General features: G+C 45.4%; 1 protein-coding gene across 12 annotated transcripts in view; it reads left to right on the top strand.

Moving 5' to 3' along the window:
• LOC129826222 (RIMS-binding protein 2-like) overlaps positions 1–23,877 on the top strand; it is a 114,049-nt gene that overhangs the window by 72,849 nt on the left and 17,323 nt on the right. For 5 of the 12 annotated variants that reach the window (XR_008755004.1, XM_055886711.1, XM_055886718.1 and 2 more), the window contains exons 1-10: positions 5,013–5,098; positions 7,462–7,566; positions 8,591–8,641; positions 9,177–9,197; positions 10,613–10,654; positions 11,001–11,211; positions 11,957–12,111; positions 14,320–14,399; positions 14,893–15,002; positions 15,277–16,452. Coding sequence is in view for 11 of the 12 variants with exons in the window: in XM_055886711.1 (XP_055742686.1) it covers positions 7,465–7,566; positions 8,591–8,641; positions 9,177–9,197; positions 10,613–10,654; positions 11,001–11,211; positions 11,957–12,111; positions 14,320–14,399; positions 14,893–15,002; positions 15,277–16,452 (1,948 nt within the window). In the remaining variant the exon portion in view is untranslated. Of the gene's footprint in view, positions 1–1,778; positions 1,869–4,975; positions 5,099–5,442; positions 5,519–7,461; positions 7,567–8,590; positions 8,642–9,176; positions 9,198–10,612; positions 10,655–11,000; positions 11,212–11,956; positions 12,112–14,319; positions 14,400–14,892; positions 15,003–15,276; positions 16,453–23,877 lie in introns of those variants that run through there. The other 7 variants (XM_055886719.1, XM_055886712.1, XM_055886713.1 and 4 more) reach the window with 4 other exon arrangements.

Below are 23,877 nucleotides of genomic sequence, written 5' to 3' on the forward strand. Positions count from 1 at the left end.
ATCATGCATGAGCGGCGAAGGCTTCTTAGATCCTTGCAGAACAACACTGCTTTGCCTGCCGCCGTAGCAGAAAGAAGCTCTGCAGTTGATACTCCAAATTGCATCTGCGGCACGCCTTGTGTCTGTTGATTGAATGTAATTCAGTTTTCCTCCTCTGCAATGAAGGGATGTTTTTTTTTTATCTCCCACTGACTGACATGGTGGGTAGAAGGGCGGAGGAGGATGCCATGGGTGCGTTGAGGGGGTCTAAAAATGCAACTCGTATTTACATTCAGTGTAAATGGAAGCATCAAGCTGTCATATACTGTACAGTCCCTTCGGAAAGTATTTTCAGACCCCTTGACTTTTCCACATTTTGTTATGTTGCAGCCTTATTCTAAAATGGATTACATGAAAAAAAATCCTCAGCATCTACACACAGTACCCCATAATGACAAAGCGAAAACAGGCTTTTAGATGTGTTTGCATAAAATAATTAACAGAAATATCTTATTTACATAAGTATAAAGACCCTTTGCTATGAGACTCGAAACTGAGCTCCGGTGCATCCTGTTTCCATTGATCATCCTTGAGATGTTTCTACAACTTGATTGGAGTCCACCTGTGGTAAATTCAATTGATTGGACATGATTTGTCTATATAAGGTCCCACAGTTGACAGTGCATGTCAAATCAAAAACCAAGCCATGAGCTCGAAGGAAATGTCCGTAGAGCCACTCCTCAGTAAAAGACACATTGCAGCCCCTTGGAGTTTGCCAAAAGGTACCAAAAGACTCTCAGACCATGAGGAACAAGTATCTCTGGTCTGATGAAACCAAGATTGAACTCTGTCCTGAATGCCAAGCGTCACGTCTGGAGGAAACCTGGCACCATCCCTACGGTGAAGCATGGTGGGGGCAGCATCATGGTGATGGAAGCATCATGCTGTGGGGATGTTTTTCAGCTGCAGGGTCTGGGAGACTAGTCAGGATCGAGGCAAATATGAACGGAGCAAGTACAGAGAGATCCTTGATGAAAACCTTCTCCAGAGTGCTCAGGACCTGACTGGGGCGAAGGATCACCTTCCAACAGGACAACGACCCTAAGCACACAGCCAAGACAACGCAGGAGTGGCTTCTCGACAAGTCTCTGAATGTCCTTGAGTGGCCCAGCCAGAGCCTGGACTTGGACCCAATCGAACATCTCTGGAGAGACCACCTGAAAATGACTGTGCAGCGACGCTCCCCATCCAACCTGACAGAGCTTGAGAGGATCTGCAGAGGAGAATGGGAGGAACTCCCCAAATACAGGTGTGCCAAGCTTGTAGCGTCATACCCAAGAAAACTCGACACTGTAATCGCTGCCAAAGGTGCTTCAACAAAGTACTGAGTAAAGGGTCTGAATTCCTATGTAAGTGTGTTATTTCAGTTTTTTATTTTGTATAAATTTGCTAAAAACTTGTTTTTGCTTTGTCATTACAGGGTATTAATGAGGAAAAGATAACGAGTTAAACAATTTTAGAATAAGGCTGTAATGTAATTTTCTTTTTAAAAAGTCAAGTGGTCTGAATACTTCCCGAATGCACCATATAAATGTTGTTTTTTGATGCCGGCATCTTGTTACTTTAGTCATGCTTTCTATCACAGATGAGCAACCCGCATTTGGAGGAATGCAGCACCTATGGCTGTAACATGTCTGCTCTGTTGAGTGCAGTTGCAGCATTACCTTACTCAGGAGCTCCTCTCCTCTGAGGTCTTAACACTGTTCACTATCTGTTCTATGTCGTCCCTCTCTCTCCAGGAGAATGAGCTTCAAGATGTTCTCCAGGAGAAGAAGCACTTGAGTCTCCACTTGTTCAACAATAGCCAGAACACAGTCCAATATGAACAGGTAGGTAGTGTAGAAGAGAGAGCCACACTGAGCTGCTGTGGATTATGACTGCACAATTAAACCCTTCCCTTATCTGCACACACCGTCTTAGGGGTTTACTCCATTTTCACTCTCCATTTTCACTCTGCCCTTCCTCTCTCTCTCTCTCTCTCTCTCTCTACTGTTATATACACTGAACAAAAATATAACCGCAACATGTAAAGTGTTGGTCCCATGTTTCGTGAGCTGAAATCAAATGTGCCATACGCACAAAAAGATTATTGTAGTCAAATTTTGTGCACAAATTTGTTTACGTCCCTGTTAGTAAGTGTTTCTCCTTTGCCAACATAATCCATCCACCTGACAGGTATGGCACATCAGGAAGCTGATTAAACAGCATGATCATTATACACGTGCACCTTCTGCTGGAGACAAAGGCCACTCTAAAATGTGCAGCTTTGTGACACAACAGTGCCACAGATGTTTCAAGTTGAGGTGACGTGCAATTGGCATGCTTACTGCAGGATCGTCCACCAGAGCTGTTGCCAGAGAATTTAATGTTCATTTCTTTACCCCCTCCAATGTTATTTTAGCAAATTTTGCAAATTTTGCAGTACGTCCAATCAGCCTCACAACCGCAGCTCACGTGTAACCACGCCAGCCTAGGACCTCCACATCCGGCTTCTTCACCTGCAAGCCCAGCCACCTGGAAAGCTGATGAAAATTAGGAGTATTTATGTCTGTAATAAAGCCATTTTGTGGTGAAAACTAATTATTTTGGGCTGGACCTGGCTCCCCAGTGGGTGAGCCTGGCTCCCTGGCCCACCCATGGCTGTGCCCCTGCCCAGTCATGTGAAATCCATAGATTAGGGCATAATGAATTTATTTAAATTGACTGATTTCCTTATATGAGCTGTATCTCAGAAAAATCATTGAAATTGTTGCACGTTGCATTTATATTTTTGTTCAGTATAGATGAAGGTGTATCTTTTTTAATTAATTTTTTTCACCTTTATTTAACCAGGTAGGCCAGTTAAGATTTACCATTTCTCATTTACAACTGCGACCTGGCCAAGATAAAGCAAAGCAGTGCGACACAAACAACAACACAGAGTTACACATAGAATATATACAAATGTACAGTCAATAACACAATATAAAAAAATCTATATATAGTGTGTGCAAATGAGGTAAGATTAGGGAGGTAAGGCAATAAATAGGCCATAGTAGCGAAGTAATTACTATTTAGCAATTAACACTGGAGTGATAGGTGTGCAGAAGTTGAATGTGCAAGTCGAGATACTGGGGTGCAAAGGAGCAAACAAAATGTAGCTGCTCTGACAGCTGATGCTTAAAGTTAGTGAGGGAGATTTGAGTCTCCAGCTTCAGTGATTTTTGCAATTCGTTCCAGTCATTGGCAGCAGAGAACTGGAAGGAAAGGCAGCCAAAGGAGGTGTTGGCTTTGGGGGTGACCAGTGAAATATCCCTGCTGGAGCGCGTGCTATGGGTGGGTGCTACTCTGGTGACCAGTGAGCTGAGATAAGGCATGGCTTTTAAAGGAAAAATCCACTCAAACCTTTTCACGTTTTCAAGATATTGGACTTTCAAGAAGCAAAGTGACACATGCAAAATGCATCATCATTATGATGTGGCAAGTCAAACTTCCTATATCTTGAAAACAAGACTGCTGACATGCAAAACATTTTGGGACTGTATCAACAGTGGACTAATGAAAAATTGTTTTTGAGTGGATTTTTCCTGTAAGCGCAGTGCTGCTGTTGAAGCTGCTAGTGTCTCCAGCCTCATCTGGATCATGGAGCGGGAGGTAGCCTAGTGGTTAGAATGTTGGACTAGTAACCGAAAGGTTGCAAGATCGAATCCCTGAGCTGACAAGGTAAAAACCTGTCGTTCTGCCCCTGAACAAGGCAGTTAACCCACTGTACCTAGGCCGTCATTGAAAATAAGAATTTGTTCTTAACTGACTTGCCAAGTTAAATAAAGGTAAAAATAATTAAATTGCTCAGCCTCTGATTGTATTATCACCTTCCTGTTGGCCCCTCACACCTCACAGGCCTTCCTTCCTGCCCAGCTGATAACACCAAGACAAGGGAGATCATCAGATCACGCTAGGAAGTATTAAACCTGATTGGCAGGTAGCGGCTGGGAGTCAAGGGAGTTCAGGTTATTAATGTCTTGTCAGGACACTGGGCTCTCAAACAAGTCAGCCATCTGCCAGTGTTATCACTGAGGCTGATATGAGAGCAGCACTTTGCTAGCTGCATGGGTGGATATTAGACCCCTTGCCACACCTGCACACCTGCCACATCTCTGAGTGGACGAATGAGGGGCGGAGCATGGTAACAACACGGTTCCTCCCTCAGTTATGGATGCACTGAGGAAAGGAGATCAGCTCCACTAGTCATCAATAACTTTTTTTGAGAAAATGCACATCAGGGGAGGAAACAACTTCACTGCTGTCTGGTGTGAGTCATAGTATAAATGGTGTGATTGTATGGCAGCCACCCCTTTTCTAATTGTATTTTACAGTAGCAGTAGCTATAGTAGTACATTAGAAACTTCCTAGTGGGCACATACGTCAGTTCAACGTCTAGTTTTGATTTACATTTGGTTGTCAACTAAAGTGAATTCAACGTGAAATCAACAAGAAATATCACAATCTCATTGGATTTAGGTTAAAAGTTGGGTGAAATAAATACGGAATTCCTTGATGTTGATTAAAAAAAAATCAAATACAATCAGTTTTCCATGTTGATTCAACGTCACTACGTTTAATTTATTGGTTAAAACGTTGATTCAACCAATTTTTGCCCAGTGGGTTGATTCATTCAACTCTGTTTCGTTGTTGGACAACAACTGAGCAAATGCATAAATACAGTAGTTGATCCCAGACCCAGTTTGATGCTACAGTACACATGTATGACAGTGAGAACATGTTGTTCTGTTACTCCCCCATTATTATACTGTAGCTGTCAACCAGCCAGCCCTCCTGTCCGCCCATTAAGCACTCCGGCCTGTACCCTGATATCTCCTCCCTTAGAGCAGAGGCGTACGTGTGTGTGTTCTGTTTGTCTCACTGTGGTTCTCCGTGTTGTGTTCGGTGTGATCAGGTGAAGTCAGAGTATGCGCAGCTCAAAGAGACCCTTGGTGCTGTGACTCAGGAGAGAGATTCAGCCCTGCGGGAGAAGACCCAGCTCCAAGGCAAACTGGAGAACCTAGAGCAGGTGCTAAAGGTGAGAGTCTGGAGACACACTGTAGATAACCTTACCTTTTGTCTACTGTATGTTTACTGTATGTCTGTGTACTCCTGTGAATAATGAGAAGCCGAGCCCAAGCTCAGGTTCCTTTACAGAGCCTGATTCTCTGCCAGCCTCTACCCTTTCACCACCATCACCTCTCTACCTTCCTCTCCTTTCTCTCTCTAATATCCCTGACCTGTCTGTTGCCTTCCAGTGCCGATGTGGGAGGAAGCTTAACCAGAAGCTGTGAAAGACTAGGAAGCTTGGAGCAGTCGGTCCTCCCCTCTCTTACCCTGGCCCCACCCCCTACATCCCCTCTCTCCCTCCCCTCCTCTCATCCCCTCTCTCCCTCCCTTCCTCTCATCCCCTCTCTCCCTCCCCTCCATCCCCTCTCGCCCCTGCTAGATTGATCAGGTATCACTGCTATGCCCATCTGTATGGGGAGCAGCCCACTGTAGCCCCATTTTGAATGCTTTTCTCCACCGCAGTAGCCATGCTAGCTCACCTTATTTCTCTGGGCTGCTTTTCTATGACACGAATGGGCACCTGGCTAGGACCAGTCCAGCGCACTGTGGAATGTGGATGTGCATGAGGCGAGTCTATTGGTTCAGTGGGTATGTGGGACCAGGGGGGTTAGAGAGCTGGGGTAGAGATCACTGTTCATGATGGCAATGAAATGAAAGTAAACTAGGGGATAGATGGGTTGTTCCACGAAATAAGTGCCTTTTGCATCCCTTTGATATTTTAAGTAGAAATTGTGCAGCCATATTGAATTTTAAAAGCCTGTTAAATTAAATGAAGAGCCCCTTTAATATAGACCACATGGAGAATTGAATAAAGCAGATTTTTTATGTGAATAAAGACTTGCTAAAGTGCCAAAATGCATCATTTTGACATGTCCCTCTCTGTACCCTGACTTCCAGGATGATTTTATCTCCATAATGTCTCCAAGTTTTCACCATTATTTTACAGCCCTAGTTATTTTTGTTGCTTTGACAAATTCCTTTCTGAAGATTATTTGTTTCATGTGATTCATAAATGTAGATAAACTATCCCTCATTTTAAAGTGAACTCTGTTATGTGAACTGAACTCTCATTTGAATATGGTGAAGCTATTTTACTATTTTAAATCTTTAAAAAAACAAAAACATTGAACATCTAATAGTCAAATCATAGAGTAAAGGAGGTGATCTGGTTCTAATCTTTTTTGCCCATTTTCTGGTGTTTTGTGGTGGAAAACTAAGTGAGTCAAGGATAACACGTTACCCATAGATAGACAGGCTAGAATGTTTTAACAACTTCATATTTTTCCCAAAACCTGTCGTCAATTGCCCCTCCCTGAGGTACACAACAAGCTTCCATTTCCCCTGTCGCAAGAGGATTTGTGGCTGATTTAATAGGAAATCATCAACCCTGATGCTTTATTTGGCATTTAATAGGTACAAAGTCTTTTATCATTTTAAATTTAACCTCTTTAGATGTTTTTATTAAGTTGAACATGTGCCCTTTGTGACAGAATGTTAAAATTAAGTGAAATCAAACTTTTTTTTACCTATCTCAAAAGGCACCGAATTGGTGGAATGACCCAGATGTATATCGGACGGCATGAAATATCCTTTGCTTTCTCCCCTCTAACAACTCTGGAACTCTGATTCTTTACATTTAAATGAAAGCAATAAGATGATTGGATGGCACTTTGACATAATGGTTGAGGAAGGCCTTACATTAAGCCTTGGTTTTGTTTGGCTTCTTTTGTTGTTATGGATGACCACGGACAAGTGAGCATGCCTTTGAGTTTGCTAACCCTTTTCATGTAACTAAAAACCATGTATTGATCATGCAAACACAACATTGATGAGGACAGCTCTTCTGTAATGAGACTTCAAACACAGGTATTGTGTTACCCAAAGGGGACAGCAAACTTAAAATGGTTGATTGATGATTGGTTGATCATGCACAGCAAAGCTTCTCCAGTTCTCGTCCTTAAACTCTGTTCCAACATACTGTGCATTCTAGTATGGATTTGGAAGTTAATATCCAGGATTTGGGAGGTACACCTTAACTTGATCAATAATTTAGATAATTTGATACAAACTGTAAATTTACATTTGTTATTGACATTGGTCACATTGGTGTTTTGACAGGCTAACATCTGCCTGAAGTGTGTAAGACTTGGAGGTCCAGTAAAATGTATCCAGTAAAATGTCAACAAGCTCATTATTTGTAAAGCATAAGCCAGGAGTTTCTTGAGGACAGAGGACTGGAGACTTGTGGTATGTAATCCTGATGTCAAGGGTTTTTAGTTCTACTAACAGCAGCCCTTTCTATGCCCCTCCCCCCACGCCCTCCTCGGACAGCATATGCGCGAGGCTGCAGAGCGGAGGCAGCAGCTAGAGTTGGAGCATGAGCAAGCCTTGGCTGTACTCAATGCAAAGCAGCAGGAAATTGACCTTCTGCAGAAGGTAAGGCACACCAGGTCACCATGCCATTGCTAGTTGCACAGGGAGGGGGGTGACCCATCTTGTTAGTCCAGTGCTGGGTCAGAGGTCAAAGAGCTTTGTGTTGAGCACTACTATAGTTAGAGGTTCCTCTTAATAAATCCCCTCCTTCAGATGTCTATCCGAGAGAGTCCTGGAACCAAGTAACTTAGTAACAGGCTCTTACTCTGCTATTGGGAGCAGATTAGCACAGTGAAAACTTAGATCAGACTTGACATTTTTTGGTGGTTTGCTAAAAGGCTGGCCCAGATGATTTGATGTTTTGCCTGCCTCCTCTGAGCAGAGGAGCTGACGTCAAGCAAGCGCAGCAATTACAGGAGAGTGTGAACGTGATAGGAAGTGTCATATAAACACCTCATCTGGAATCGTCAGCCCCTTTCGCGCTCTCTCTTGCTCTCTCTCACGCTCTCTCTGTGTATGTGTCTTGCCGTTTGTGCTGCTTATTTCAAGTTGGCCATAAATATGCATGCAGTCTCTGTTTTCTCTCAAGGAGCAAAATGAGCTCATTACAGCGTTCTCTTTCTATAGACACTGGCTACTTTCTGCATTCGCTATACAATTAATTGCCTGCGAAGTGGATTCATGAAATTGTAAAGTGTGCAGATGTTCTCCTATTCATGTGGAACGTTAGTTTCTCAACAGATGTTCCCAGTCACATGAAGTACACTAGCATGCATTATTGTATGTTGTATTATACAGTACAATGGGTTTATATCACACAAAGATGAATCATCTAGAATAGCCCTGCAGTCTAGTTTCAGGAGAGCACTACAGATGTATATTGAAGATACATTATGAATAGTTTGTTATAATTGTTTGAATGTTTACACACCATTGTTGTCATAAATGGCTTTTGTAACAGCTCAAACAGTGTCTTCCAACTTGAGTGTTTTTCAGTGCTGTCCAGCCAGGTCCCAGTTGTCCAGTTGTAGAGGTAATTTGTTGTGTGTGTGCGGAATGGAATGCCTCCCCATGTTATGTTTTACAGGCTCAGGTTGAGGCTAAGAAGGAGCATGAGGGCGCCGTCCATCTGTTAGAGGTGAGTGTCAGGGCACTGGGGGGTGACGGGAGGTTGGCTGGCCGTGTTGTCACGTGTGTGTGTGTGTGTCTGACATTTTCTACTCCTCTCAACTCTACTAGCTCAGTGTGTGAGACCATGTGCACTCTGTTGAAGGTTGTGAATGTGGCATGCAGACCAAAGGCCAGATGGAATAACAGATTCTTGCCCATTTTCACGTGATAACTTTATTGTGATGATTTGAAGTCTATAACGTATACCCATGTGACTAGCAAGTGCAAAATAAGAACATAACAGTGCTTTTGATATGACAAATTAGCTATTGTATTTTGTAAATGTGTATGCAGTATATTCAAACAGTATATCCACATGCTGTATATCGTTATTGATCATTATATTATTTTATATTTGTGATTTATTGTTAATAATGAATTATTTTGCATGAGTGCTACTGAAAATCTTCTGTTTTGATTTCAAGGTGTGTGTGAGTGTTCATGTGGAATTGTGCTTAATTTCTTTTCACTGTTTTATTGGTGTGTGTTTTATGCATATACAGAACCACTTGGACAGCATGCAGGTATTTCAGAATAGTTTCTATTTACTTGATATTTTAATCTCTGCCTGTACACTAATCAGGGGTCTATCCCCCCTTTTCTTTGGCTCTCTGGAAGTAAATGTTAATGGAATGACAATTCAGAATTGAAAGTGGTAATGATTTGGGATTAAATTGCTTGTGATATTTTATGCAGAAGTCAAACCAAGGTGGCAGTCCATCAAGTGGTCATGCTGATTTTGATGGGAGATATTTGCTTTAGATTTATTTTCATTTTAAAACATGAGATTCAAGAGCTGAACAATGTCATATACTGGACGTGAAACAATGGCCAGTCATTTATTCATTGAGGTTTTTCTGCAGTGTTGTTGTATCAGTGCAGACAGAATTTTTTTCCAGTTCTTAAATGTTTGCTTATCAAAGGCAAGGCTGTCCTTTCCATACAGTGATGACTCATACTCGCCTCCTCCATTCAGCTTGACATCAAAGCATGTGCAAGCATCCACACTCCACTTGGCTCGTAGCCCGCGCTGCTTACCGGACAGACGCTGGGGATATGGGTTGTCACAGGACAGAGCAGGACAGAAGGTCTGGCTTTGACACAGGAGAGGCTCTTATCATCCCTAACTTTAGTTATGGCTTCATTCTAATGTCTGAGGGGATTCTGCTTAGATGCTGGCATAATGGGAACCATTTATATTATGAGGACGTTCTAACATTCTGATTTGACAAAAATAAGCAGACTTCCAGACATAAAGAGGGAAAGACCAATTTGATCCTATCATCCTGCTCTGACGAGTTAATTCTGGTTGGCGTTGCATGCAGTGTGTTTCAATAGGCTGCTACAGTACTGGTCATACACACCCAGGGGAAGCCTTTGAGATGGTGATAGGCTAACCACCCTCTGTGCTAATGCACAAACCCATTGAATCATATGCAGCGATTGCAAAGGTCACTCCTCTAATAGCATGTTCACGCGCTGGCAAACAATAACTTGTCTGTATGAAAGTCAGAGCTGAACAAAACGCCACAGACATTGTGCATTAGGCATCACTTTGCTTTGGGGAGTGCATGCAGGAAATGACATGGTAACTTTAGCAACACTCTCAGGGTGGTCTGATGAAGGGGCTGATTTGGGTTTATGTGATAAGGGGTTGTCTGTCTCCATTTGATGGTGAACACTCAACACTTACCCCTGCCCAAGAGAAGATCATGAGCTGGGCACATCTGGGGATTCTGCTAGGCCTGCTCATGCTCCCACTGCACTGTGGTCTCCTATCAATGGGCCGGTGTGTGGTTGCAGACAGTATTTCACTGTAGAAAGCCAAGGATTTGACTGCATGGTTCTATGATGTTTTGAATTGCTCTTGCCCCTCTTTTGTCAGCTTCGTAACTCATGATGACTCTTGCCTTTATTTTACTATCTCTGTGCAATGAAGTTGAGGAGCATTCCCCGCGCTTTGAACACAGTGCAGTTTTTGGTATGCATACTTCCTCTTAGCAAGAGGCTGCTCTATAGAATAATGTGCATTAACTGTAGTCCTGCATGTGATCTGCTTACTGTCACTAGTTTAGGTGTTTATGACTGGACTGTATTTTGCCTGATAGGAACTTTAAGACGTCAACTCCCTTTTCTCTGTAAGGAATGAAACCCACGTTTTTAAAGTCCAATATCTCATCCTACCTCATGTTGTTTGTGTGTGTATTTAGACAAGTATACCGATTTTTCTCCTTCTCTCACTTTCTTTCCTTCTGTTACTTTCTCTTTTGTCTCTCTCTACCTCTTTTTCCCTCTTTCTTTCTCTCTAACTCGCTCGCTGTCTCCAGGCAAAAGTCAGAGAGCTGGAGGAGAAATGTCGGACACAGAGTGAGCAGTTCAACCTCCTGTCCAAAGAGCTGGAGAAGTTCCGGCTACAGACTGGAAAGTTTGATATCCTTGGCAGTGGCACCGATTCCTTAACAGCACGTGAAACCCCCGGATCTCCCAACAAATCCCTCTCCCAGCTCCTCAACGGGCTGGCTGCCCCCACAGTGAAAGGTTCGAGGAATCCCAGAAGAACTTTGTTTTAGCTTGCCTGTGTACTGTACTTCATAGACCACCACCCATAGACAACAATTTAACCGTTATTTCAGTTATCTGTTAGCTGTATGTGAGAGGTTTGAACGGTTGAATCAGACAGTGGGAGCAGTAGAGCAAAACAACTACATTTTCAATAAACAATCCAGTGTTATGAGGATGGAAAGAGAAACGTGCAGCTGCTACTGAAATTGGAGAACTGAAATGCAACGCTTGTGACGTACATGGATGAGCATAGAGCAAGTAATGAAATAATCAATCATGATACTGTGTGACATAGCCTTTACCAAAGCTTGGCAACTGCTTGTTGTTAACTTAAATAACTAAATACATGCCGATACTACTGACCTTTACGTTGGGCCGGTGCCTGGGATCTGACTGATTACATAAGGATTTGTATTTTCGACCAGGTTTTTTATGACACTAATTATGATTCATATTTCTCTAATTGTTAATGGGTTGTATCCTGTAGTTTCTTGCAATGTTATATGGTATCATGTATTACATGTGTAGGTATCTTATCAAATGAAGTATGGATGATGAATGGTGATGATGACAAATTACCATCACATGATGAAAAGGAGAGCTAATAGTGATATATAGCACTCCATTTTGGACATTACTATTACTACTCACAGATAGAAGTAGGATTTTAGCAGGCGCAGTCATGTGTCAGATCGGAGCTGTTCCTTTCTTTTGCCCCCAGGCAATGAGAGTCCGCTGAGCAGATCTGTGATCTCTGAGTTCATCCGACCGCACCAGATCAGTGGGGACAAGCCGGAGCTCCTGTCTGTAAAGCCAACATTCCTCACCCGCAGCAGTAGCCGAGCTGGGAGCTCCCAACAGGCCCTCCTCACCGAGGTGGGCCCTACTAGGTCCCCTACTAACAGCGTCCATCTGCATGTCCCTCCCTCCGCTCATTCGAAGTCAAACTAACCACTCATTCAGTGTCATTCCATGTTAAGCCTCTGACATGAAATATACTGTTCTTGAAATAGGAGAGTGCATGGATGGCCCTGCTTGTATAGGCCTAATGTGGATGGACCTAAATAGTTTGCTTGCTCTTTCAAACGACTCCTCTGAAGATGGTAAAGAATGTATTACACTAATGTTACAGAATTACAGCATTTATTACATGTTTGCACAATTGCTTCCTGTTATGAAAGTGTAAGCTGAAGTCCCACTCCGGTCGAGAGGCAGGACTGAGAAAGTGTAAGCTGCAGTCCCACTCCGGTCGAGAGGCAGGACTGAGAAAGTGTAAGCTGCAGTCCCACTCCGGTCGAGAGGCAGGACTGAGAAAGTGTAAGCTGCAGTCCCACTCCGGTCGAGAGGCAGGACTGAGAAAGTGTAAGCTGCAGTCCCACTCCGGTCGAGAGGCAGGACTGAGAAAGTGTAAGCTGAAGTCCCACTCCGGTCGAGAGGCAGGACTGAGAAAGTGTAAGCTGAAGTCCCACTCCGGTCGAGAGGCAGGACTGAGAAAGTGTAAGCTGAAGTCCCACTCCGGTCGAGAGGCAGGACTGAGAAAGTGTAAGCTGAAGTCCCACTCCGGTCGAGAGGCAGGACTGAGAAAGTGTAAGCTGAAGTCCCACTCCGGTCGAGAGGCAGGACTGAGAAAGTGTAAGCTGAAGTCCCACTCCGGTCGAGAGGCAGGACTGAGAAAGTGTAAGCTGAAGTCCCACTCCGGTCGAGAGGCAGGACTGAGAAAGTGTAAGCTGAAGTCCCACTCCGGTCGAGAGGCAGGACTGAGAAAGTGTAAGCTGAAGTCCCACTCCGGTCGAGAGGCAGGACTGAGAAAGTGTAAGCTGAAGTCCCACTCCGGTCGAGAGGCAGGACTGAGAAAGTGTAAGCTGAAGTCCCACTCCGGTCGAGAGGCAGGACTGAGAAAGTGTAAGCTGAAGTCCCACTCCGGTCGAGAGGCAGGACTGAGAAAGTGTAAGCTGAAGTCCCACTCCGGTCGAGAGGCAGGACTGAGAAAGTGTAAGCTGAAGTCCCACTCCGGTCGAGAGGCAGGACTGAGAAAGTGTAAGCTGAAGTCCCACTCCGGTCGAGAGGCAGGACTGAGAAAGTGTAAGCTGAAGTCCCACTCCGGTCGAGAGGCAGGACTGAGAAAGTGTAAGCTGAAGTCCCACTCCGGTCGAGAGGCAGGACTGAGAAAGTGTAAGCTGAAGTCCCACTCCGGTCGAGAGGCAGGACTGAGAAAGTGTAAGCTGAAGTCCCACTCCGGTCGAGAGGCAGGACTGAGAAAGTGTAAGCTGAAGTCCCACTCCGGTCGAGAGGCAGGACTGAGAAAGTGTAAGCTGAAGTCCCACTCCGGTCGAGAGGCAGGACTGAGAAAGTGTAAGCTGAAGTCCCACTCCGGTCGAGAGGCAGGACTGAGAAAGTGTAAGCTGAAGTCCCACTCCGGTCGAGAGGCAGGACTGAGAAAGTGTAAGCTGAAGTCCCACTCCGGTCGAGAGGCAGGACTGAGAAAGTGTAAGCTGAAGTCCCACTCCGGTCGAGAGGCAGGACTGAGAAAGTGTAAGCTGAAGTCCCACTCCGGTCGAGAGGCAGGACTGAGAAAGTGTAAGCTGAAGTCCCACTCCGGTCGAGAGGCAGGACTGAGAAAGTGTAAGCTGAAGTCCCACTCCGGTCGAGAGGCAGGACTGAGAAAGTGTAAGCTGAAGTCCCACTCCGGTCGAGAGGCAGGACTGAGAAAGTGTAAGCTGAAGTCCCACTCCGGTCGAGAGGCAGGACTGAGAAAGTGTAAGCTGAAGTCCCACTCCGGTCGAGAGGCAGGACTGAGAAAGTGAGGCAGAGAGGATGGGGTGTGAAATGGCCGATCTGTTTACTTTTATTCTCCTCTGCTGGGAGGATTGGCAGGTTTACACAGTGTTTAAAGGAGAAGATTATAGTCTCTGCTATCATGAAAGGCCAAATCAGTCTCACTGATTTCCACAATAGAGAGCATAACATGTATTTAAATTGCATAAGGAAAACCTAGGGTCATCCTAAGAAAATAATATGAAAAGGGGGGGGGGGAAATCTATTATATTTGGCTGTTACATCTCTCAAGGTTTGCTCTCTCAACAGATGGACAAAGAACTAAGCTCAACGACTAGGACCAAGAAGAGGTTCACAGGCAAGGTCCGTCTGTGCATCGCCCGGTACAGGTGAGAGGAGGGAGCTGCTTTGAGATGCCTTACACTACTGTGTCATATAAAAATGCATCCCTGCACAGCCCATTTCAACATTGTGTCCCAATGAGGTTTGAGCTCACCTCTTAATAATGATGCCGTGCTCTGCTCTCACCAAAGAAAATTAACTGGCAGCAGAAAAAATTGGAATCCCCCAGAACAAAGGCAAATACATTAATGAAACCCAGTGCTGTCCACCCACGCTGCTTCTCTCTTTTAGTATGTTGGAAAATGTTATATTTTGCATTTGTTTTTTAATGCAGCTTTCAGCAATTCCCCTTTCACAGAGTCACATACGGGTACTGCAGGGTTTGTGGCAAAAATTAAGACTGCTTGGATTTGAACCTGAATTCTTCATCTAGCTTGAGATAATTAGCCTGAGATATTTCCACTTGTGTTGGGTTCAGAGGAGCAACACAGTGAGTTCATCAGTTTGACTCTATTGCACTCTGCTCTTTATTTCCCCTAGTTATAACCCCTGTAATGGGCCCAATGAGCATCCTGAGGCAGAGCTCCCCCTGGTGGCAGGGAAGTACCTCTACGTGTACGGCACCATGGATGATGACGGCTTCTATGAAGGTCTGATATCTCACTCTAGTTTACCCTCTCTTGGTTAGAAACCGATCCACATGATTTAAAAATAATAATAATAATTTCAGAACACAATGATGTTGCTAAGAGACGGCATGGATTATGGTATGTATGTACTGTAAGGGCATTAGATGAGACGAGGATTAGGCAGTTGTGGATCAATCAGTGCTAATATGGCTTTTACGATTGTTATCTCCTCTTCACTGTACTGTGAGTGTTGTTGTCAATACTACTTACTGCTCTTTCTCTCTCTGTTCCTCAGGAGAGCTGCTGGATGGACAGCAGGGCCTCGTCCCTTCCAACTTTGTGGACTTTGTTAAGGATGAGGAGATGCCCTCTGCTCAGCACAGGGACGGGGCCAAAGAGTCAGGCTACCTCAGTAGTAACCACAGCAGCCTGGGCTCCACAGGGCTGGGCAGCATGTGCCTGAGCAGCATCAGCAGCCTGCTGTCTGACAGTAAACTGGACCTGGAGACCAGCCTAGAGAGAAATATGGAGAGAAACCTGGGGAGCAACCTCAGTTCCACTTTGGGTTCCACTCACTGTTCCACTCTTGGCAGCCACATGGGTTCCACTCACGGTTCCACTCTGGGCAGCCACATGGGTTCCACTCTGGGTTCCACTCTGGGTTCCACTCTGGGTTCCACTCACGGTTCCACTCTGGGTTCCACTCACGGTTCCACTCTAGGCAACCACATGGGTTCCACTCTGGGTTCCAGTCACGGTTCCACTGGCCTGGGTTCCAGTCTGAGCAGCACTCTGACTAGCCTGGGCAGCAGCAGCCTGGGCATGGACTTTCTGGGCTCCATGGGTTCCTGCAGTAACGGGACGGGGACCCTGGATGTCAGCATTGACGAGATTGGTGAAAACATCGTGCCTTACCCTCGCCGCATCAATCTGATCAAACAGCTGGCCAAGAGTGTGATCGTGTGCTGGGACCCACCGGTGGTGCCGCCCGGCTGGGGCTCCATCAGTGGCTACAACGTCCTGGTGGACAAGGAGGTGAGGATGAGTGTGCCTTTTGGAGGCAGGACAAAGTCGCTCATTGAAAAGCTCAACCTGGCCACCAACACCTATCGCATCTCGGTGCAGAGCATCACGGAGCAAGGCCCGTCTGACGAGCTACGCTGCACTCTGCTGGTGGGGAGGGACGTGGTGGTGGCTCCTTACTACCTGAGGGTGGACAACATCACACAGACCTCTGCTGAGCTCTCCTGGCAGCCTAGCAACAGCAACTACAGCCACACCATCTTCCTGAATGAGGCTGAGTATGACATGGTGAAGGCAGGGGCCTACAAGTACCAGTTCTTCCAACTGAAGCCCATGACCGTTTACAAGGTGAAGGCTGTGGCGCGGACACACCAGATGCCTTGGCAGCTGCCCTTGGAGCACAGGGACAAGAGGGAGATCTCTGTGGAGTTCTGCACCCAGCCTGCAGGTCAGCCCTCCTACTACCTCTCCCCCATCATTAAAACCCAAACTTAGTTATTAGGTGACATTTTGCATAATTGTAAGAATTGCTTGGTGTAATGGATAGGTGTGTTGAGGGATCGGTCTGCTTTCATGTCTCCAAAAGAGGTGTACTCAGCATAACTGGCCTGGTTGTTTGTCTCTTCATGGGGTGTTGAGGAGGCTGTGCAAGTGTAGCTAGTTCCTGCTGCTTCTGCTACCTTTTGTATATCCAGCCTGCACAGCCGTATACTTTCACTGTGCTCTCCTGCTCTCAAAACCATTTCTGTCTGGAAAGCATCTGGTAATGTAGGGTAAACACAGCAATCTATTTACTTTAGCTCTGACAAGCTTCGAGGCCATTATATTTACAGCCTTGTACCTGACAGACATCAAAAGGCTCGCTTTCATATTTCTGTCACTTTTTTTGATTGCCCTCAAGGATTTGTATGCGCTGGCTTTGATAAGAGATGCACATGCTAAAGATGGAGGGAAAAACAAAGTGTGATGAATAGACGTCCAGGAAGCGTTTGCCGCAGGAGGCTGCATATCATCAGTGGACTAGAGAGAAAAAACGATTCGGGAGGGAAACTCTAGATGCCTAATGGGTATAAATAGTGTGTTCTGTAGCTCTATGGGATTGTTCCCCTGAGACCCCCCTCTTGCTGAGAGAGAGAAGGACTCTTCCTGCTAGGCTTTCAATTTATAAGAAAATCACTTTACAACCACCTAAAATGAACACTACCAATGATTTTCCTCTGTCTGGACTTTAGTAATCAATCCTACTAAAAAATGACTGAGTGTGTCTAAAATACTGATCAACTAAAGAACAAGCTTGACTTATTGAGCTGACTTATTGTACTGTCCAGCCATGCTGTGTGTAAGGGAGTTGGTTAGGTAGAGAAGGATACGGTGTGAGGGAGGGGACAGGACAGGAGGGACAGCTGTACTAGGAGCTGTGTGTGTGTGAAGATAGCTGCAGCAGGGAGGGGGGCTTATTGCCTGTGAACACAGTGTGCCTTCACCTCACAATGTGATGGTGGTGCTTGATAAGATAAAGACAACATTTGAGAGGCTTTCAATTACTGGGAATTGATCGTGTTCCTGAGGATAAAGTCACCAGTTACATGATCCACTTTGTGCTCTCTGCCGTGACATAAGGTATTACAGTCCTCTCTCCGTTGATGTATTTGATGCCACCGTCCCACCTTTGTCTTTATGTTCAGCCATTTCCATTGTAATACTGGAGCATGGAACCTGTTAGAATCAATAATAATGTCTGTCCACAGTGTGGCCGGGTGTGAGCTCATCACATGGTCCGTTAAACTCATTGAACTCAGAGAGTCACCTGGAGCAGACTCTCAGCATCAGCCTCTAACACTAGTGTCTAGGAGGTTGGTTCTATACATGGAATTGTTCTCTTCAGAAGTACTCTGTGTGTTGACTTTTGTTACGCTGTTGTATTTGAGTATAATGCATGTTGAGTTCTAACCAGGACCACTGCTTAACCAGAGATGGTTAGAAATAAGTGGATGTATCATGCAATCTAAATGTCATACAAGGGTTATTCATCTTAGTTGTTTTTCTCTGCATGAATGTACACAGATGGATGGGCTACACTGACAGGATGTAAATGCACATTTGAGCTCTCACCGACACTCATGATTTATAATAGTCATAGTTTAATGACTAAAATAGCTGAACGCTCAGAATGTCTACTGCTAAGTTCTCTTCAGAAATGCATGTGTACAACGTAGGTATATATCTTATGACACTAATCTAGTGGAGAGATGTGATTTAAGATTAACGCACATTATCAGACTGTGCTCTTCACTGCTGTGCTCTTCACTGCTCTGCTCTGCACTTCACTGCTCTGCACTGCTCTTCGCTGCTCTTCTCTGCTCTGCTCTTCTCTGCTCTGCCCTTTACTGCTCTGCTCTGCTCTGCTCTGCCCTTTACTGCTCTGCTCTGCTCTTCACTGCTCTTCACTGCTCTGCTCCTCACTGCTCTGCTCTGCCCTTTACTGCTCTGCTCTTCACTGCTCTGCTCTGCCCTTTACTGCTCTGCTCTGCTCTGCCCTTTACTGCTCTGCTCTTCACTGCTCTTCACTGCTCTGCTCTTTACTGCTCTGCTCTTCACTGCTCTGCTCTGCCCTTTACTGCTCTGCTCTTCACTGCTCTGCTCTGCCCTTTACTGCTCTGCCCTTTACTGCTCTGCCCTTCATTGCTCTGCTCTTCACTGCTCTGCTCTTCACTGCTCTGCTCTGCCCTTTACTGCTCTGCCCTTTACTGCTCTGCCCTTCATTGCTCTGCCCTTCATTGCTCTGCCCTTTACTGCTCTGCTCTTCACTGCTCTGCCCTTTACTGCTCTGCTCTTCACTGCTCTACTCTGCCCTTTAATGCTCTGCTCTTCACTGCTCTACTCTGCCCTTTACTGCTCTGCCCTTCACTACTCTACTCTTCATTGCTCTGCTCTTCACTGCTCTGCTTTTCACTGCTCTTCACTGCTCTGCTCTTCACTGCTCTACTGTGCACTTCACTGCTCTGCCCTTCACTGCTCTGCCCTTCACTGCTCTGCCCTTCACTGCTCTGCTCTGCACTGCTCTTCCCCTCACTGCCCTTCACTGCTCTGCCCTTCACTGCTCTGCCCTTCAAGGCTCTGCTCTGCCCTTCACTGCTCTGCCCTTCACTGCTCTGCCCTTCACTGCTCTGCACTTCACTGCTCTGCTCTGCACTGCTCTACTATTTACTGCTCTGCCCTTCACTGCTCTGCTCTGCCCTTCACTGCTCTACTCTGCATTTCAATGCTCTGCACATCACTGCTTTGCACTGCTCTGCTATTCACTGCTCTGCTATTCACTGCTCTGCACTTCACTTCACTGCTCTGCACTTCACTGCTCTGCTCTGCCCTTCACTGCTCTGCCCTTCACTGCTCTGTAATTCACTGCTCTGCTATTCACTGCTCTGCTCTGGGATAGATGGTACTGAATGGGCAGCTGAATACATCTGCTGCCTCTGTATGTGTGTGCATGCGTGTGCGCGCACGCGCGTGTGTGTCAATGTCTGCGGGGCAGTGTCAGCTCAGAACAGATGGGTCATGTTGGTTAGCACACAGCAGAGGCAGCAGAGGACTGTGAAAACCAACTTGACTTCTCTGAGGAATACACTATCAAAAGTTTGTGGACATCCTTTCAAATTAGTGGATTCGGCTAGTTCAGCCACACCCGTTGCTGACAGAGTTATACAGTCGAGCACACAGCCATGCAATCTCCATAGACAAATATTGACAGTAGAATGGCCGTACTGAAGCGCTCAGTGACTTTTAAAGTGACACCTTCCAACAAGTCAGTTCGTAAAATGTCTGCACTGCTAGAGCTACCCCGGTCAACTGTGCTGTCAACTGTGCTGTTGTCAATTGGAAATGTCTAGAAGCAACAACGGCTCAGCCGCGAAGTGGTAGACGACACAAGCTCACAGAGCGAGGCTGTCGAGTGCTGAAGCTTGTGGCGCCTAAAAATCATCTTTCCTCGGTTGCAACTCTCACTACCAAGTTACAAACTGCCTCTGGAAGCAATATCAACACAATAACTGTTCGTCGGGAGCTTCATGAAATGGGTTTCCATGGCCGAGCAGCCGCACAGAAGCCTAAGATCACAATGCGCCAATGCCAAGCGTCGGCTGGAGTGGTGTAAAGCTCGTCGCCATTGGACTCTGGAGCAGTGGAAACTCGTTCTATGGACTGATGAATCACCCATCATCATCTGGTAGTCCGATGGACGAATCTGGGTTTGGCGGATGCCAGGAGAACGCTACCTCCCCAATGCATAGTGCCAACTGTAAAGTTTGATGGAGGATGAATAATGGTCTGGGGCTGTTTTTATGGTTCGGGCTAGGCCTCTTAATTACAGTGAAGGGATATCTTAACGCTACAGCATACAATGACATTCTAGACGATTCTGTGCTGGGTAAGGCCCCTTCCTGTGTCATTATGACAATGCCCCTGTGCACAAAGTGAGGTCCATAAAGAAATGGTTTGTCGAGATCAGTGTGGAAGAACTTGACTGGCCTGCACAGAGCCCTGACCTCAACCCCATCGAACACATTTGGGATTAATTGAAACGCAGACTGTGAGCCTGGCCAAATTGCCTAACAGTCCCTACAGCAATGTTCCAACATCTAGTGCAAAGCCTTCCCAGAAAAGTGGAGGATGTTATAGCAGCAAACAGAAATACAATGGTTCACTGGATCAGTCTAAAACTTTGCACATACACTGCTGCCATCTAGTGGCCAAAATCTAAATTGCACCTTGGCTGGAATAATACATTATGGCCTTTCTCTTGCATTTCAAAGATTATGGTACAAAAGAAATACAAAATAATGTTTTTTTTTTCTTTGTATTATCTTTTACCAGATCTATTGTGTTATAGTCTCTTACAATCCTTTCACATTTCCACAAACTTCAAAGTGTTACCTTTCAAATAGTACCAAGAATATGCATATCCTTGTTTCAGGGCCTGAGCTACGGGCAGTTAGATTTGGGTATGTCATTTTAGGCGAAAATTGGAAAAAAAGGGGCAGATCCTTTAAAGGTTTTAATTGCTTTTTTAACTAACAACCCACACAAGTGTGGTTCCTAAGATGGCGCCAATAGATATAGCAGTTCTGCTTCTAGCTCCCAATGAACTTTGCAGTATTTCATTTTTTGTGTTATTTCTGTATTGCCGTATTTCCTCCCAAGAGAATTCTCTTCGGTTATAGTCACAGTCATGTATATTCCCCCTCAAGCCGATACCACAACGACCCTCAAAGAACTACACTGGACTTTATGCAAACTGGAAACCACATGTCCTGAGGCCACATTTATTGTAGCTGGGGATTTTAACAAAGCAAATTTGAGGAAACGCTACCAAAGTTCTACTAACACATTTTACTGTAGTACTCGCTCTGGAAAAACATTGGACCACTGCTACTCAACTTTTCGAAATGCCTACCCCTCCCCCGCCCTCCTTTCGGCAAATCTGATCACGACTCCATTTTTCTTCTCCCTTCCTATAGGTAGAAACTCAAACAGAAAGTACCCGTGCTCAGGTCTATTCAATGTTGGTGTGACGAATTGTAATCCATGCTTCAAAATTGTTTTGATCATGCGGACTGGGATATGTTCCGGGTAGCCTCTGAGAATAACATTGACGAATACACGGACACGGTGACTGAGTTCATCAGGAAGTGTATAGAGGATGTTGTACCCACTGTGTCTATTAAAACCTACCCAAACCAGAAACCATGGATAAATGGCATTATTCACGCAAAACTGAAAACACAAACCACCGCATTTAACCATGGCAAGGTGACTGGGAATATAGCTGAATACAAACAGTATAGTTATTCAGTTAAAACGCCAGTACAGTGACAAAGTGGAGTCGCAAATCAACGGCTCAGACACGAGACGTATGTGGCAGGGTCACAGACAATCACGGACTAGAAAGGGAAAACCAGCCACGTCGTGGACACCGACATCTTGCTTCCAGACAAGCTAAACACCTTCTTTGCCCGCTTTGAGGATAACACAGTGCCACCGATGCGGCCCGGTACCAAGGACTGTGGGCGCTCCTTCTCCGTGGCTGGTGTGAGTAAGACATTTAAGCGTGTTAACCCTCGCAAGGCTGCTGGCCCAGACGGCATCCCTAGCCGCGTTCTCAGAGCATGCACAGACCAGCTGGCTGGAGTGTTTACGGACATACTCATCTTTCCCTATCCCAGTCTGTTGTCCCTACTTGCTTCAAGATGTCCACCATTGTTCCTGTAGCCAAGAAAGCAAAGGTAACTGAATTAAATTACTATTGTCCCGTAGCACTCTTCTTTCAGCATGAAGAGCTTTGCGAGGCTAATTAAGGATCATATCACCTCTACCTTACCTGACACCCTAGACCCACTTCAATTTGCTTACCGCCCTAATAGATCTACAGACGATGCAATCACCATTGCACTGCACCCTGCCCTATCCATAGGGCGGTGCACAATTGGCCCAGCGTCGTCTGGGTTTGGCCGGGGTAGGCCGTCATTGTAAATAAGAATTTGTTCTTAATTGACATGACTAGTTAAATAAAGGTATCCCGTCTGGACAAGAGAAATATCTATGTAAGAATGCTGTTCATTGACTATAGCTCAGCATTCAACACCTTAGTTCCCTCAAAGATCATCATTAAGCTCGGGGCCCTGGGTGTGAACCCTGCCCTGTGCAACTGGGTTCTGGACTTCCTGACGGGCCGCCCCCAGGTGGTGAAGGTAGGAAACAACACCTCCACTTCGGTGATCCTCAACACTGGGACCCCACAAGGGTGCATTCTCAGCTCCGTACTGTACTCCCTGTTCACCCATGACTGTGTGGCCACACACGCCTCTAACTCAATCATCAAGTTTGCAGACGACACAACAGTTGTAGGCCTGATTACCAACAATGACAAGACACCCTACGGGGAGGAGGTGAGGGCCCTGGGAGAGTGGAGGCAGGAAAATAACCTCTCACTCAACGTCAACAAAGCAAAGGAGCTGATCATGGACTTCAGGAAACAGCAGAGGGAGCATGCCCCTATGCACATCGACGGGACCGCAGTGGAGAAGGTGGAAAGCTTTAAGTTCCTCGGTGTACACATCACTGATGATCTGAAATTGTCCACCCACACAGACAATGTGGTGAAGAAAGCGCAACAGCCCCTCTTCAACCTCAGGAGGCTGGAGAAATTTGTCTTGGCCCCTAAAACCCTCACAAACGTTTACAGATGCACAATTGAGAGCATCCTGTCGGGCTGTATCATCGTCTGGTACGGCAACTGCACTGCCCGCAACCGCTGGGCTATCTAGAGGGTGGTGTGGTCTGCCCAACGAATCACTAGGGGCAAACTAGCTGCCCTCAGGACACCTACAGCACCCGATGTCACAGGAAGTTCAAAAAGATCATCAAGGATGTTCACCCCGCTATCATCCAGAAGGCGAGATCAGTACAGGTGCATCAAAGCTGGGACCGAGAGACTGAAAAACAGCTTGTTTACATAAGGCTTTTCTCATCTCATATGTATATACTGTATTTTATTCTACTGTATTTTAGTCAATGCCACTCCGACATTGCTCAATCTAATATTTATATATGTCTTAATTCCATTATTTGACTTTTAGATTTGTGTGTATTGTTGTGAATTGTTAGATATTACTGCATTGTTGGAGCTAGGAACACAAGCATTTCGCTACACCCGTAACAACAACTGCTAAATATGTGTGTGACCAATAAAATGATTTTATGATTTTATTTGTGGAAGCACCTGCTTTAATTAAATATACAGTGCTTTGTATCCCTCATTTGCTCGTGTTTCCATTATTTTGGCAAATACCTGTATATACAATACACATCATATTGTTTC

The sequence above is a fragment of the Salvelinus fontinalis genome, chromosome 28 (assembly GCF_029448725.1).
Source record: "Salvelinus fontinalis isolate EN_2023a chromosome 28, ASM2944872v1, whole genome shotgun sequence".
NCBI classification, from domain to species: Eukaryota; Metazoa; Chordata; class Actinopteri; order Salmoniformes; family Salmonidae; genus Salvelinus; species Salvelinus fontinalis.